Source organism: Ascoidea rubescens, assembly GCF_001661345.1.
Source record: "Ascoidea rubescens DSM 1968 unplaced genomic scaffold ASCRUscaffold_3, whole genome shotgun sequence".
Lineage (NCBI taxonomy): Eukaryota > Fungi > Ascomycota > Saccharomycetes > Ascoideales > Ascoideaceae > Ascoidea > Ascoidea rubescens.
The window spans coordinates 99,888-116,611 of NW_017962915.1; the positions used below are offsets into that span (position 1 = coordinate 99,888).

The following is a 16,724-nucleotide window of genomic DNA, read 5'->3' on the forward strand; positions in this document are numbered from 1 at the left end:
TGTGCAATTTCGGTTTCCATCACACTATTTTCGAGTTATCTGCTGCTGTCTCCTAAAAATCATGCTATCTACAATGCTTTTTTCATTTTGAGGTTATTATCAATTAATACCTCTAACATCACTATCAGTTTACTAATCTCAAAAGTATACCTATAGTTATTGCTGTTTATTCCACTATCATTGCAACTTTCAACTACAAATGATTAAATCTTATTTTTTATCACTCTCATATAAAACACCGTACTATACACTGTACCGCACTAGTTTATACTCTATAGTATATACCATACTAGCGAATCTTGTTTTCTTTCAACTTGTTTTTCTAACAAAATCATTCCCATTTCTTATTTTTCACTCAATCTTTATAACCATATGAATATCTGAATTAATGATCACTTTTTATACTCCAATTTTCCTTTTCCTCTACTGTTTATTGTTTGTACTTGTTTACCCGACTACTTGATTGTGATTGTTCTTCGTCTTGCTAACGAATTACACTCATTCCCAGACTTGGTATTTATTAGATTTTTATAAAATGAAATACATTTAACTAAAATTTAAATAATTTTAACTAATTTTAAATATTTTTAAATATTTTTAAATATTTTTTACTAGTTTTAACGAATTTTATTAAGATCGATTAAAATTTAATTCAATTTAATTCAATTCAATTCAATTAAAATCAATTGAATTGAATTTTATCAAGTTGTATTGCGTTTAATAAATTTTAATAAATTTTAATTGAAATTGATCAAATTTATTGGCATTTCCATTTATTATCATTGCATAAAACTAATAATCTAAAACTATTGACTGAAATTCTCGAAAGTTTGGAAATTTATCAATTCAATATGAAATTTATATTTCAAAGCAAATAATATTAATAATTATTATTATTATAATAGCAATAAAGTATTCTAAATTTTGAAATAAAACACTATTTTGAAATAACACTATTACTGAAAATTTCGTTTTATTTCAAATTTGCCAAAAACACAAACCTAAGATTCATCCCTCCTAAACTAGCTCCTCAATCTACAATCTGCTGTCTCCAAACTACTTTCTCCAATTCCCACCTCTCATTACTCGTTTCTCTTTTGCAATTGCTCATTACCCATTACTCAATCCCAACAACCCTCACCTCCTTCCCGTTGCCTTCCCATTGGCCTATCCCAGAGCTCTGCTGGACTCATCTCTGCCCCATTCTGGCGCTCGTTTCCAGCCCCATTTGTGTCCCCATTTCGGTGTCATCTGTGCCCGCTTCCTTGCGTTTTCCGTTGCCAGCCTCTGCTGGACCGCGAAAAGCGCAGGGCTGGCTCAATCCCTCTTCTTCCATTGGCTGCCTGCTCCTCTCACACCGGGCTTTGCTCTCTGTCCCACCGACATGGTAGCCCTTTTCCACACCACCTCTCTTCATCTCTCACCACCTGGAATTCCATCCCATACTAAAACACCCATTTTCTCTTTACTCAATCGCTCCCAAAAATGACCTTCGCCCACAAAAATGACTATTCCTCTTATTTTCTTCGACTTCCAACTTCTCTCCCATTATTCTCTTATTGGTATATCCTTTGGCTTTTTCTTTCTACAATTCATTTTTCAAACTTCGAATTTCAGTTACCAATACTTTTATTTCCACTATACATTTACTATATATAAATAAAAACTCTTTTTCTTGAAATTTTAACTTACTTTTGTTTTTGTGTGTTGTTTTTTTGCTTTTTTTTCCTTTTCATGTACTTGTTAACCTATTTACACTTTTTTCTTTTTTCCTTTTTCCTTTTTCCTTTCCTTTTTACTTTTACTTTTAATGAATTTACTGTTACTATAAATCAAAAATCAAAAATCAAAAATCAAAATTATAGATCACAAATCATAAACCATAAATCAAAAATAAAAAACAAAAATCGTAAATCATAAATCATAAAAATCTCTTTTTTTTCTATCAAAATTTATACCTAATAATTTCACTTTATTTCGGAATTTTCGATTATTCAAATCCTTTCTTACAATTCTTTTATACCTCTCACTTTTCAAAGCTTACCTTATTTGCTTTCTTACTTTCTTGCTCTCAAATTATCATCTTATTTTCTTCCTAAAAAATCATCTCACTATTTTGATATCTGCTCTTCTATTCTATTCTATTCCATTCTTTTCCCACTATATTCTATTATATCCTAATACCCTAATACTCTAATACTCTAATTCACTTTACCTCTATCTTCAATTCTTTTTTTATTCAATAATATCTAATTTATTATTTATTATTTATTATTTATTATTTATTAAATACTAACCACTTAATATTTATTATTACCTATGTACCACTAATTCTTACTCCCTTACCTATTTCCATTTTGTTTTTCACTGTAATCTTTATCTTTATCTTTCTCTTAACTTACTAAATTCTTTGATCTACAATAGCAAATCTGTTTTATATTTTTTTTTATGTGACTTACAGTCAATCTACTCCGCTAATCTTTTTGGTAATTGTTTTATCAACTACTCACTATTATTATCTCCATATTCATCTTTATGTCTTATGCAAATACATTTCATCACTAACTTCTAATTCACTTCATTCACATTAACTTGTTTTACAAAAAATGAGAAAGATGAATAAAGAGAAAAAATAGAAAAATCACTCAATTGCAAGGGCATTTAAAAAATATTAGTAATAATAATAAAAAACTATCTTGGAAATTTATGTATATACTATTATCCCATTTATTTACTCTGATTCTCTTTCTCCAACTTTTTTCCAAAAATTCCCTTTTTTTTCTTTTCTTTTCTTTTCTTTTCTTTTCTTTTCTTTTCTTTTTTTCTTATTTTATTTTATTTTATTTTATTTTTTTTTTTTTTTTTTTTTNTTTTTTTTTTTTTTTTTTTTTTTCATTAAAAATTCAAATCATTTACTACTCAGCTCTTATTCATTTATTTCATATATTTTATTTGGTGATCTTCATTTAAATAATCGAAATGGCTTTGTTTTAATTATCACCTTTTATTATTTATTTATTATTTATTTATTATTTATTTATTATTTATTTGTCTTTATTTATGCCAGTTTAAATAGGAACAACATCCAACATCACTTCCTTGAATCACTCACACACCACGTGAATTACGGCTACTTTTTTTAATTTTCGCACTTTTGTCTCACACGTCAAAAACGTCAAAAACGTCGATAACGTCAATAACGTCAAAATAAAAAATGTCAAATCCTCAACTCACCATCTCTCCATCTCTCCATCTCACCATCTCACCAAATTAATATACATCTAATACCAAATACAAATCACTAACAAACAACATGATAATACAAAACATATAAAATTATAATTTGCCATTACAAAAATATCCATTGCTCCAATTGCTCCAATTACACCAACTTCTCGGCTTTACCACATACATAAATCCACCCTTCTTGAAATACATTTACACAAAACCAAAAAAAATCTCACCTTTTGAATCTCTACTCATCTTTAATCTTTTGTTTTCTTATACCCTATATACTTATACTCTCTATGGCTAATAATTTTATTCTCTGGCTTATCATATCCATAACTAATTTCTCTTTTTCTTTCTCTCAAAAATGATGCTTTCTGACCTTAATCCTGATAACTCAGTTAAAAGTATCCAATCAATTGAAACTTCCTCATCTGATGAGTTGACTGATAACTACTTTACCATCAATAATCCCGATAAATTGCAAAATAATTCATTTACTTTAAATAATTTAAACATCAATACAAAAATTCTTAACCAAAACTCTTATCAAAATCATTACTTAAATGACTACCATTACGATAATCAAAACGATGATGAAATTTTCACTTCAAGCATTGAGGATTCAATGGATGAATACACTCAACAAAATTTAAATAATATTATTAATAATAATCATAACAATCATCATATCGATATTAGTATTAATGATATTAATGATATTAACAATATTAACAATATTAACAATATTAACAATATTAACAATATTAACAATATTAACAATATTAACGATATTAACGATATTGATGATACTGGTAATGCTAATAGTAATATCATTAATATTGATAATAAAACTTATGTTAATAATGTATTATCCAAATTAAATTCTTCATCATCAGATAAACAAAATTGTAATAACGCTAATGGCAATAACGCTAATGTCGATATCCAGTTCATTGGTCTATCAAATCTACCCAATCAAAGACAAACTTATATTTTTAAAACTACTTCCTATTTTAATCTAATGGTTGTTGGCCAATCAAATCTTGGCAAAACTTCTTTTATAAACACATTATTAGCATCTGATATCTTTAATAATTCACTCAATTCCAAAAAGCTATTAACCACAAACAATAATGATAATGATAATAATTATAACTATAATTATAATTATAACAATAACAATAACAATAACAATAAAAATGATGATAATGATAATATGAATTTATTAGAGCACAATTTATCTAGAAATATTCCAACTCAGTTTAATTCCGGTTCAACAATTGCAAATTCAGACCGATCTCCAAATAGTCTAGATCAAACAACAAAAATTGTTTTACATAAAACTGAATTGATTGAAAATGATTATAAAATTAATTTCAATCTTATTGATACACCCGGCTTTGCAGATTACATTAATAATAAATACTGTTGGATTCCGGTTTGTGATTATATTGACACACAAAATCGATTATATTTATTCCAAGAATCTCAACCAATTCGAGAAAAAATGGTTGACCATCGAGTTCATTGTTGTTTGTATTTCATATCACCAACAAATAAGGGATTGTGCGATTTAGATATTAAATCAATGAAAGAAATTTCAAAACGAGTGAATTTGATTCCAATTATTTCAAAAGCAGATGGATTCACCAAATTGGAATTGGATAACTTCAAGTATGAAATCAGAAAAACTATTAAAGAGTTTAATATTCCGCTTTGTCAATTTATTCAAGATAAAGAGCTTTTAAGAGAAATTAAAAATGAATTACCATATGCTGTAATTGGGTCGCAATTCAATCATGACTCAAACAAAAGAGGGCGACAGTATAAATGGGGTTACGTTTCTATAGACGATGACAATAATAGTGATTTTTATCGCATCAGCAGCTTGCTAATTAAAGATCATATGCTAGATTTAATTTTAGGAACTGAAAGTTATTATGAGCAGTATCGTTCGCAGTTATACAAGTTGAAATTGGTACAATCTTCTGATTTAAGTGAGAATGATGAGGATAGAAATGTGTATAAAGGGTATAATGATAGTGGCAGCGAGATTAATTATGATGGATCTAGAAAAAAGAATCATTATAAGGAAAAGACTGGCAAAGTAGAGAAGACTATCAATTCTGCTTCGAGTTCAAAAAGCAATGATAAGGATGGTGAAGAGAAGGAAGGAAAAGAAGAAGGACACAATGATGACAATGAGAATGAAGATAAGAATTCAAAGGGAATTGCAAGCTCAAAAGCGAGAAAAGTTGTCGGTTTTCCAGTTGATGATAGTGTTAACATCAAAACAGATGGATTGGAGGCATTTTGCAAGTCGTCAACAGTGGATTATGCGAGTATTGACAGATTCTTTATGGAAATGAATCCAATTTTTGTTGATAAGAAACAGCATCTTTCGAAAAAGTTCAACGAAGTTATTGGGGTTTGGGAGCATAATTTCCGAGAATGGAAGACAGCATTGATTAAGAAGCAAAAAATGTGCAACGAAGACATCCAGCAAGTGCATATAGCAGGTAGAGAGTTGGAGAATCAAATCAAAAAACTCAGAGAAGTTGAGATGCTCAAAACCCATCACGACAGCAGCTATGAGGTAGCTAATACCAAAGGATAGGCGAAGAGGTGTTGGCTATGCCTCTGGTGGGCTTTTGTGCTGCTGGTAAGACAGTTGTTGTTGGACAGTGCTGGAGCAGGTCCACCTACAACATATATAGACACCTATAGCCCAGCTTCAATACACACAATGTCGACACAGAGCAGTCTGAGAGCATCTGGCGATGTTGGGCAATTGTCCAATCAACAGCTGGAGTGAAAAATTTTCATTTAAGCTTTTCCAGGGCAGTATATAAAGGCTTCCACCTCTGCTTGCTTCTCTTTCTTTCTTCTTTATCCACTCCACGACCGGTACGTTGTTCTTCAGAAGCAGCGCTAACAGCTCAACCGGCAGAACCTGAATTGTAAGTTCTATCTACTTCCTCTCAGCACAGCATCTGCTTTCTAGATGATGAACATTTAGTATACATGTTTTTTCTGGCATCTCTAATGCTAGGGCTGTTCGAAGAGCTCGATGAATACAACCTTGACTATTATCTGAGTTGGAAGCAGATGCTGTGTCCAGCTTGGAAGCAAGCTCGTCTGGACCAAGTCTGAAAGCATTACTAACCTCTGTCTGTTGGCAAGCCTCTTAGTATATAGAGTACATAGTAATACACACCCTTCTCTCTTCTGTCCTCTCTCCTCTCTCCTCTCTCCTCTCTCCTCTCTCCTCTCTTCTGCTGCCTGTGCTGCTTCTGCTGCCTGTGCTGCTTCTGCTGCCTGTAAACACCCGCTGCTTCGGCCCAGACCCAGCGCATCGCCTGAGTCGTCCAGCTCCCTTCTACCTTCGTCCCACCCTTCTTTCTGCTTTCTCGCCTCTGCAAATTTTCTTCTCTGTAACACTATCCATCCGCAATATGTCTGAGCATTCAGTATGTTGTTTCTGTTCTCGAGCTTCTGTTGTCGTCTCGTTCTCTTGTTTCTGTCTTGCCATTTACTAACCTCTCGATCCACCATAAGGATGTCCTTTCCCCTGGCAGAAATGCCATACACATCATCGTTGATCCCTCAGCTCTCGTCAAGGGAATTGGTAATATCAAGCGATGGACTGAAAGCTCTTCCACCAAAATTGTTTTCTTTTTGCCCTCCTACACTCTACATGAGTTGGACTATTTGAAAAAGGGCATTTCTATGATCGCAACGAATGCGAGAGAAAGCATCAAGTTCATCGATAAAATGATCACCTTGTCTGATAAAAACTACAATATCCATCATCTCGATGATGATTTTGATAATTTAAACAACTTCAGCATCAACCCTTCTTCCTCAGTTTCATTCAACATTGCTACCCCTGAAGAAGCTGGCCCCAAATGGAATAGCTGTTTGAAATTTAAAATCCATTCTCCAGTTCTCTCTGAATTCCCAAACAATAAGACCACTTTCCAACCAACTACAATTCAATACGAATCCTCTTTCAACACCTACAATAACAGCAACAACTATAACCATAATAATAAACCAGATATGCCTCTAAGATTAAGATACTTGATTAGACCTTGTATCTTGAAATCCTTTATTGAAAACAACATTAAAAACCTAAAATCAAAATCATATCTAAGTGATCTATATTTTGACAAAGTTTATGACAATAATCAAAACTTTACTAAATGGTACATCTTGACTGAAGATTCGATCACAAATATTTGGCTAAAAAGTTTCGGTTTATCAACTATTAATCTCCATGATGCGGAATTGTTAATTAAAAATGGTAAATTAACCTCAAAAAACTATTTAAACAATTACTTTATCAATTATCTTAAAAATTCCTTTTCAATTGGAAATAACAACTTGAATGAAAATTTAAATGAAAATCTAAATCAAAGTCTAAATGGAAATTCAAATTCAAATTCAAATTCAAATTCAAATTCAAATCCAAATCCAATTTCTACCAACAACACCTCTTTAAATGATCAAATTAAAAACATCAATACCAATTCCATTGATAATAGCACCAAAGATACCAAAAATATGCAATTTCCAATCTCTGACGATTTCAAAAAAAGACTTCTCAATAAACTGCATAAAAATCAAAAATCAAGAAGATCTTCCGCCACCTCTCCCATTTTTAAATCAAAGAAATTCCTCTCCAGCAACAATTATTCCACCGCTGATGATTCCGCTTCAAATACAGTTCATCGTGAAAAATTTAATAAAATGACTTATGCCCCTAGAGGATCCGGCGAATTATGGACCCCATAATCAATTTGGCTTTATCCCATCAATGAAACAATGAAACAATGAAACAATAATCCATATTAAATATATGATAAAAAATGAACCATTGGAATTTGAGTTTAACGACTAATATTTAAATTTAGGCAAACTTTAGGCACTTTTTCTTCTTCCTAAGTTGGCGCCTATTTTTATTGTTTAATTTTTTTGTTTTCAATTTCAATTTCAATTTAATATCGTTTATTAAATTTCTTTCAAAGGTTTGTCACTGGTTATTGAAACTAATGTTTTTTTTTTCAACAAATTTTTTAAAATTAGTCTTTCTCGGTTTTCATTTTTCAACAATATTTTAAAAAAATATTTTAAAAATCAAAATAATCAAATGCAATAATATATAAAAGGATAAATTTATTTGATCAAGTCTGGTGCTAATATAAAGTTTAGAAAATATCTTTTAGAAAATATCTTTTAGAAAATATCTTTTAAAAAATATCTTTTAAAAAATTTCAAAAGAAATTTTTTTTTGAAAAAATCTTTTGGAAAATATTGATTGCAAGTTTTAACATTATTTGTTTTTTATAGTATTTATCTATCTTTTTATACGTTTTTTTATTTAATTCAATAATATTAGTTTCCAATCACTACTTTTATATTTCTTACAAATTTTATTAGTCGATGCTGAAAATTTTTATTAATTAATGGATTGAACGTCGCTAGTGGATAAGCAAAACAAAAAAAATAACTTTAAATAACTGTAAAAGGATAAAAGAGTAAAAGAGTATTAATTAGGCAGTGAACGGGCTGAATTGGGCCTTGATAATAAACATATCGAATCAAATAACAGACCCAGCCATATAGTTAAATTTTTTATGGATTGGGTAAATGAGAGATCAGTTGAAAGTAAGTTATGCTAATCAAATTGATTCATTGATTAAACTTATTAATTCTAATGATTCAATTGAATCTTTTGTATGAATTAAACATTATGACTGACCTAAACATTTTGTGTTCAAGTCTATTAGTTTGAGGATATTGATCTAATAGATCTAATCGATCATCTGGATCATTTGGATCATTTGGATCATTTGGATCATTTCGATCATCTAGAAGAGTATTAAAATCATTATTAAAGGTGTTTCGAAAGTTTTGTGTATCAGATGGTACATTTGATAGAGGCAATATAGGATGCACTAATTCTCTAGAAATTTCAACATCTCCTTTTCTTTGTTGTAGTTGTTTTAGTTGTTTTAGTTGTTGTTTTAGTTGTTCTTGTTGTTGTTCTTGTTGTTGTAGTTGTTGTAGTTGTTCTTGTTGTTCTTGTAATCGTCCTTGTTGTTCTTGTAGTAGTTGTTCTTGTTCTCGTTGTAGTTGTAGTTGTATTTGTAGTATTTTTTTTGGTAGTTGTTCATTGGTCAGACCTACCCCTCTAATCAAATGAGGTGAACTGAACTTTCTGAAGACATCCCATAAATCATCATTATTGAATAGATTCTGGGGCTGGTCATTGGGTTGTGTGTTGTCAGACGATGTCAACATTGATTGAAAATTTGGAATGGGTTCAAAAAAATTCACTTTATAAGATGTATTTAGTGGAAGAAAACCGTTCAATTGAGATAACTTTGGGAGACTATTAACGAAAGAAGTGCCAATTGTTCGAGTTCCAGTTGTTTCATTAGCTTGAGCAGCAATTCCAAAAGAGGATTTTGAACCGAAGCTTACTTTCAGGCTATTTTCAACATGGGATGATGCAGAAGACTTATGTTTGCTATTAGCTTGAGAAAAATTGCCTTGATCCTCAGGACTGTGAGACTGTTGCTGGCGATGATCACTTCCACCATTAGTGTTGGTGTTGTCGCTACTTTTGTTATCGAATTTGGAGGCCAGATCGAAAAAGAGACTTGATTTACCAGAACTTCTAGAGTTTTTCTGAAATTTAAGTAAAAAGAAGACTTTGATCTTCTTTCAACTCATAGAAGAGTTCCCTTAGAAGCAGGATGCTTACGCCTTATACGCTACAAGTGTTCTACGAGACCAGTTGAAAGGAAATGGAAGTGAGACAACATTTCATTACCCGCTCTTACCATCAAAATGGCAGGTTCCTTTCTTATGCATGCATAGTAATGAGTTGTGATGCAAAGCACTGCAGCCCCAGCTTTTGGTTCTGCTTTTTGTGTATTGAAGAGGTAATTGAAAAGAGCGAGAAGACAGATCGAAGGTTGGTCAGAGTAAACAGTCTTCAGATGTAGTCTTTGATCCAAGTGGAGTTTAGCTGTTCCTGGAACGACTTGAAGACAGCTAGAATCTCAGATTCGGTGTATGGTCTTTCAAACATCTTTGAGATCTGTAACAATTCATTTGAGATATCCACCACTAGTTTTCTGAGTTCTGGATTGGCAAATTCTTCTTGTGAACCACTCGTTCTGTTTTGCAAACAGAAGTTATTAAAGTAGTTATTGAGATAGAACTTGATGATTTTTTCAATGAAAAGTGCTATCTTAAATATGATTATCTCTTGATTATTAGCCGAAAAGCTGTTCAATTTGTTAATATAACGGTTAAATGTTTTCAAAAAACTTATCTTATTAACGCTTCCATCCGTTAAGAACTTATAGTTTAGCTTCAATCTGACTTGAACAAAACATGACAAGTCCATCAATTTATCTATCTCAATAATAGCTAAATTTGTATTAATTCCACTAACAATTGTTTCAATTTGTCCATCTAATTTATAATCATATGACTGGATTTGGTTTGCAATTGCAACTGGCGAATTCCAATTCTTAATACTGATATATTTTAAATTCAATTCTTTCAACAATTCTGCGCGAACATATTTTTGAGAAATAGCAAAATCAATACTATCATCTAATAAATCGGTGATATTTTTACTTATATTATTTGGTAAATCCAATAAACAACAAATCATTGAATCAATTCTTTCAACAGAAATCCAAATTAGTTTCTCGTCATTATAAACGTTCAATTGTTTTGCTAATGATATGATTTCAGATAATTCTTTCCAAACTTTTCTTTGAAACACAACTTTATTATCTAAGCTGTTATTATTACTAATTAAAAATTCTTCATAAATAATTAGTGATTGCAAGTAAGGAATGGAATAATCTTCAATGTGGTTCTTGTAATACTCATAAATGTTTTTCAAATTGTTAATAAATTCTACTATTTTAATACTTTGATCTGATAAATACTCATAATATGTTTCAAAGGGATAATAATTCAATGTAATGATAATAATTGGATAAATAACCCAGGTATTTAATAAAGCTTGAGAATCTTGAATCCTGTCTGATTTAAATAATAGTTTAATATAGTTTTCAATTACTTTTTTATTAAAAAAAAAACTAATATCATTGATTTTAAAAAAATCTTGAACAATTTTATTAAGAAACCTGTGATCTTTTTTTTTATTTCCCGAAATACTTGGAATCTTGGAGAATTCATTATAAATATCGATATAAGTGGATTGTGAAGATTGAATACATTCCATTAAATCATTGGAGGTTAATTTGAACAAACCTCTCGATTTTAAACAGATATTATTCACCAACCCAGGTAATTGATTATCTTCATGAATTTCGTGATTGTTATTGCTATTGCTATTGTTATTAGCAATTTCAGTTGCAATTTTGGTTTCATGTGAGTCATTACTATAGTTATTGTTGATGGTTTGATAATTATCAAGATTTGGGTCATTAATTGCAGAAAAAGCAGAAGAGTTATCAAGATTTTGAAGAACATTTCTATTTCCATTTCCATTTTTATTCTTAGAGTTGGAATATGAAGATCTTAGTTTCTTTGAAATGCTGCTGTCATTGTTTTCTACAATAGAGGTAGATGTTGATCTTTTGCGCGAATCTTTCGGTTGTTTGATTTCATCTCTATTTAATAGAAAGGAAGCATCCGGTAGAAACTGATCATCGTCTTGGTCAAGATTATTTGGATAGTCATCACGATGGTTACTTAGGGCTTTATTTAAAACTTCAATAATTGAGTTTAGGTCATTTGTGATTATAGAGACTTCTTGATCGGAAAGAGAGTTTTTAATGATTTTGTCTTTTAGTTCATTTGAGTAAGATTTTTTTGAGTTTTTGGGATAAACACATTCAATTTCTCTTTTCCAGCAAGATTCGCAATGTTTTTCTCGATTGCATCTTTTTTTTGCCTTTTTACAAGCTAAGCAGGAGGAAGATTGAGTTAAGTTTTTATATTGAGTGAAAATTCGTTCAATTTCTGGGTCGTCGTAGGAGGATAAACCAAATAACAAGGAGTTGATTTTATGGAGCAATTTCAGAAATAATTTAGCGTTATTTGAGTCGCCAAGAGCGTTTTTTCTGTTTGAGATGTTTAGTTGTTTTTCAATAGACGAGTTATTAATGTCGAATTTGAAGTCCTTTTGAATTTTTTTTTGGATGAGAGATTGATTTTTTTTTTGGATTTGATTATGAGAGGGTTTGTCTTTAAATTTAAAGATTAGTTGATTTGAGTATTGGGATTGATCTATGTTGGGAGTGAGAGAGATGTTATTTTTATTATTTTTATGACTTTTGATGGAGTTTCCATTATTGTTATTATCATCATTTTTATTATTGTTATGATTATTGTTATGAGTATGGTTGATGTGATTATTTGAAATGATATTTTTATTGTCGTTAATGGAAGAGATTTGTTTTAAGGCAGTTGTTTCTAAAATGAAGGTAGGTTCAATATTTTCTAGAGATTGTTCAGTATTTTTTTCGAAATCTAGATCCAGTTGATTTATGTTATCTTCTATTTGGAGATCAGTATCATTTGAGGAATAGACGCCCATGGGGATTTTTTGTTTTGACATTGAGACCCTTTTTCTTTTGGGAAAGCCCTTTGTTTTGATTCTATTTTCTAGTAGGATGAGTTTTTGAATGAGGTTTTTGATTATCCTTTGGTTGTTTGAGTTGGAGGATACGGGTTTTTCTTTAAGGCAGGTCTTTGAGAAGACCTTTGACTTTGATGGGAAAAGACAGTCAGAGTTTTGAAGAGCACATTGGTTGCAGGGAGATAGTTTGTCGCATTTGAGGTTTTTCTCAAAGCAGTTTTCACAGCGATGGGTGTTGACGTTGAAGGAAACGATTGAAGAGTCGTAATCGGAATCGTTGAGGAGGATTTCGCGATCATTTGGGGCGATGTTGAGGGACTCCTCTAGAAAGTTGATTCTTTGCAAGAGATTGTTGATGACCTTTGGGTAGGACTTGGAGATGTTTGAGGGATCAATGGTGATTTTGGAGTCGTCAGGAAAAACACAGGCTCTTTCTTTGGAGAAACAGGGAGTGCACGAAGGTAGCAGCTTGTCACATTTGATTTTACGCTTGGAGCATTCCAAACACCTTAGCAAAGAAAACTGGATTACTTCTGGGGAGAGAGAGTTGGTGATATCCTGTTGGTTTAACGCGTTTGGAGGATATTCGGGCATAGATAGTTGGGATGAATAGGACATGGTTTGAGGGGGAGAAACAGGGTCGGTNGGGGGGGGGGGTCTCGAAGCACGCGAAAAGAGGAGGAGGCGTGGAAGAGAGAGAAGAGGTCAAAAACGACAATTGCGGCGGACGCAGAGGAGCCAATGACACGGGAAGCAGAGGAAGCAGAGGCAGCAGAGGCACGAAACGATGAGCTGTGTCGCAGCGGGTGGAGTGGTGAGAAGGAAATCTCCTCTGGCGTGGTTTTCAAGGCGCGAGCGCTCACTTTTTATAGCAAACGGGCGCAACGAGCCCTCGTCGCACTGCTCGCCCACAACCCCCTTTCTCCGCTTCCAGGCCGTGTGCAAGCGCAGTGCGGCACCACTGCCCAGGCTCTGTCCCGCGTTGTCCGTCCTCCGCTTTGCAACTCCCGTTGCTCACAGGTCCACCCGCGCTGACTTTTGACTGCGCGGGCCCTGCACAAATGCAACATGCGCGCCCGCAGTGCGCTTTCGGCGAGACCCAGATAGCCGCGCGCTCGCCGCCCACTCGCTATTCCTTTAGGCGGCCGTGCTGCGGGCAGGCACCCGGAGCGGTCTCTCACTGGCCCGTCGCACGCCGTGTCACGTGCAGGCCTCGTCGGACTGGTCCCGTTGTGTCTGCCGATGCCGGGTAACCGTCCCGCTCCGCGATGCGCTTGTGGTGCTGTGAAAAATTTCAGCACACGCAGCAGCTTCCTCTCAGCACCCATCCTCCCCCAGCCCATGTCTATCGTTGGCAGTTTGATCTTCTGTGTCGATTGTGGCAACCTCTTGGACTCTGTGGTCTCCCGCAGAACCCTCGACTGCGAAATATGCTCCAGGTCCTATCCTTCTTCTCGTATGTCTCTTGTTCCGTTGTTTCTTCTCGTCCCACTGCCCTTCGTCTCAACTAACTGCCCATATCTCAACTCCAGAATTCGAAAATCTAAGAGTCGTCACAACCTCCTCAGATGACGCCTTTCCTTCTGCCTTACGGCTCAAGCGTTCTGCTGTTAAAACCACAATGTCTGGCGACGGAAATGAAGGTGCGCTCATTGAAGAAATATGTCCCAAATGTGGTCATAATGAAGCTTCCTACCATACTCTCCAATTGCGTTCTGCTGATGAAGGTGCTACTGTTTTCTACACATGCACTAAATGCCATCACAAGTACAGAGAGAATAATTGATACTTTTCCAATCTCATCTCATCTCGCCTCACCTCATTTCACTTCCAAAACTCAGTTTCGCGCTTTTCATCATTCTTTTGTACTCTTATCTATATTCAGCTTTACCCATTATTTTATCTCAATTTCAAACCTACAATGAATGATTGGATTAAAAAACAAAAGAAAAAAAAAATCTATGAAAAACTATGAAAAACTATGAAAAACTATGAAAAACTATGGAAAATTATAGAAAATTGTGGAAAATTATTGAAAACTATGGAAAATTATGGGAAACTATCAAAATGTCTTTATGCTTTTTATCTCTATAAACAATACCTTACCTGTTTTTATTTTTCCTCGGTCAAACACGATTACTATTATCCCTATCGCTCATCTCACTCATCTCACTTACCTCGCTCATTCCTCTTAATTTCAATCTTTTGTAATATCGTGTCGATGAATTTTCAAAGTTTTCCTCCATTTGTATCTTTTCTTCTTTCTCATTTTGCTCTCTTAACCTCGCCTCTTTTTCTTGTAATCTAGTCGATCTTTTTCTATGTACAATCAAATTTTGTATTTTCTTCTCCTTCAATCTCAAATAATACTTTTTCTTATTATCTACATCTTTTAAAAGTAACTTTGGAAAAATCCTATCAATCAACAACTTCTTATAAAAATATGTCACCTCTTTATTTTTCCTCGTATACTTTGACAACCTTTCCTCAATAAATCTAACAAAATCATAAATTGTAACCGTTAAACATTCCCATTTGAAATTATTCATCTTCTTTTGTTTTTTCTGATTTCTCTTATAAACTATTGTCTTCTTATACAACCGGTTCTCATTCAAAAAAAAATACGACTCCTCACTTATAGACGTTATACTCTTATGAATTATCTTGGAATATATAGGAAACTGGCATTGATGTAAAAAATCACAATTTTCACTGCTATTCTCATTGTTACTATTAAATTCTTCATTGTTCTCATTACTATTCTCGCTTATCTCATCAACAAATCTCTTGAATGATTCATATGATCCCACTTTTTCAATCAATAAATAGTATATATTGATTTTCTCTTCCAAATTTAAAAACTTGAAAAAATTCTCATTTGTTATTTTATCCTTATCTTCTTCCTTCACCCCATTTACTCCACTTACTCCATTTACTCCATTCACTACACTCTTTTCATTCTCAATTCTATTACTTTTTTCACCAACCTCTTTGAAATTTCTCGATTTAATTTTCACATTGTATTTTTTAAATAATATATTCAAATAATTCTTATCAATTTTCTCTTGTTCATCAACATCCAATGTTTTATTAACCTTACTCTTATCCTCTTCACATTCAGGCCCTTCGCCCTCATTCTCATTCTCATTCTCATTCTCATTCTCATTCTCATTCTCATTTTCATTCTCATCATCTCTATCATTTTCATCATCACTATCTCTATCTCTATCTTTATCACTTCTTCCAACTAACAAATCTGAAATCTCTTCGTCATTGCTATTGTATAGATACATATACACATAATAATCGAATTCGACTGCACTGGATATTCTTGAGACAAACTTCAAAAGTGGTAGTCTTCTAATTAATCCACATTTAAACTCATCAAAAAATCTTGGTGGCGATATCGCCCCGACCAATTCCTCTTCAAATATAGATATATTAAAATTAACGTTCGGTGAAATCTTGAGATACGATTTAAACATAAGTATCCAGTTAAATACATATGAAAACTTCCAATTCGACCTAGTGCTTTCCAACATCGAATCATATGGAGAAACCTCGCATGGCAAATATGCTGGCAATTTTAGTAGCTGTCCAACGTGATTTTCACTCACTTGAGCCTTAACGCATGAATCTAACAACCCATTAGCAGGATGTTCACTTTCAACATCAAGAGGCTTCTTTGAAGGCATTCTGTCGTGGTGACAATAAAGACAAAAAATGCTGTTTGCTCAATACATCTCTCTTCATTTCTTGAAAAGTCGTTTTGCTCGTGAAAAATTCCCACATGGTCCCATGTAGATGGATCCAATAGGGTAAGCGCATTTTTTAAAAAATTTTAAAATTTTGA

The 16,724-nt window shown here is 32.8% G+C and overlaps 7 protein-coding genes across 7 annotated transcripts; 3 read left to right on the forward strand and 4 right to left on the reverse strand.

The window, feature by feature from the left end:
- Positions 1-919: 919 nt before the first annotated feature.
- ASCRUDRAFT_74619 (uncharacterized protein) lies at positions 920-1,536 on the reverse strand. Its single transcript, XM_020192759.1, has one exon. It carries the CDS (start codon positions 1,415-1,417, stop codon positions 1,190-1,192), a length of 228 nt encoding a protein of 75 aa, XP_020048484.1. The 5' UTR covers positions 1,418-1,536; the 3' UTR covers positions 920-1,189.
- Positions 1,537-4,501: 2,965 nt separating this feature from the next.
- Positions 4,502-5,743, forward strand: ASCRUDRAFT_26562 (Septin-domain-containing protein; the record flags this gene model as incomplete). The annotated part of the gene is made up of 2 exons (XM_020189959.1): positions 4,502-5,199; positions 5,470-5,743. Coding segments are annotated over 2 exons (972 nt in total), but the record flags the coding sequence as incomplete, so codon positions are not given.
- Positions 5,744-6,681: 938 nt separating this feature from the next.
- On the forward strand, positions 6,682-8,426 carry NMD4 (Nmd4p). The gene is made up of 2 exons (XM_020192760.1): positions 6,682-6,701; positions 6,790-8,426. The coding sequence occupies exons 1-2, from the start codon at positions 6,687-6,689 to the stop codon at positions 8,026-8,028; spliced, it is 1,254 nt and encodes a 417-aa protein (XP_020048486.1). The 5' UTR covers positions 6,682-6,686; the 3' UTR covers positions 8,029-8,426.
- Positions 8,427-8,955: 529 nt separating this feature from the next.
- On the reverse strand, positions 8,956-13,489 carry ASCRUDRAFT_6800 (Zn(II)2Cys6 transcription factor domain-containing protein; the record flags this gene model as incomplete). Its single annotated transcript, XM_020191461.1, has 2 exons — positions 8,956-9,927; positions 10,295-13,489. The coding sequence occupies 2 exons, from the start codon at positions 13,487-13,489 to the stop codon at positions 8,956-8,958; spliced, it is 4,167 nt and encodes a 1,388-aa protein (XP_020048487.1).
- Positions 13,490-13,616: 127 nt separating this feature from the next.
- ASCRUDRAFT_132666 (uncharacterized protein) lies at positions 13,617-14,017 on the reverse strand. Its single transcript, XM_020189046.1, has one exon. The coding sequence runs from the start codon at positions 13,939-13,941 to the stop codon at positions 13,738-13,740; it is 204 nt and encodes a 67-aa protein (XP_020048488.1). The 5' UTR covers positions 13,942-14,017; the 3' UTR covers positions 13,617-13,737.
- A 192-nt stretch (positions 14,018-14,209) lies between these two features.
- On the forward strand, positions 14,210-14,891 carry RPA12 (DNA-directed RNA polymerase I core subunit RPA12; the record flags this gene model as incomplete). Its single annotated transcript, XM_020192761.1, has 2 exons — positions 14,210-14,327; positions 14,404-14,891. 2 exons carry the CDS (start codon positions 14,213-14,215, stop codon positions 14,655-14,657), a joined length of 369 nt encoding a protein of 122 aa, XP_020048489.1. The 3' UTR covers positions 14,658-14,891.
- ASCRUDRAFT_74626 (uncharacterized protein) lies at positions 14,843-16,572 on the reverse strand. The gene has a single exon (XM_020192762.1). It carries the CDS (start codon positions 16,564-16,566, stop codon positions 14,998-15,000), a length of 1,569 nt encoding a protein of 522 aa, XP_020048490.1. The 5' UTR covers positions 16,567-16,572; the 3' UTR covers positions 14,843-14,997.
- Between the last annotated feature and the right edge of the window lie 152 nt (positions 16,573-16,724).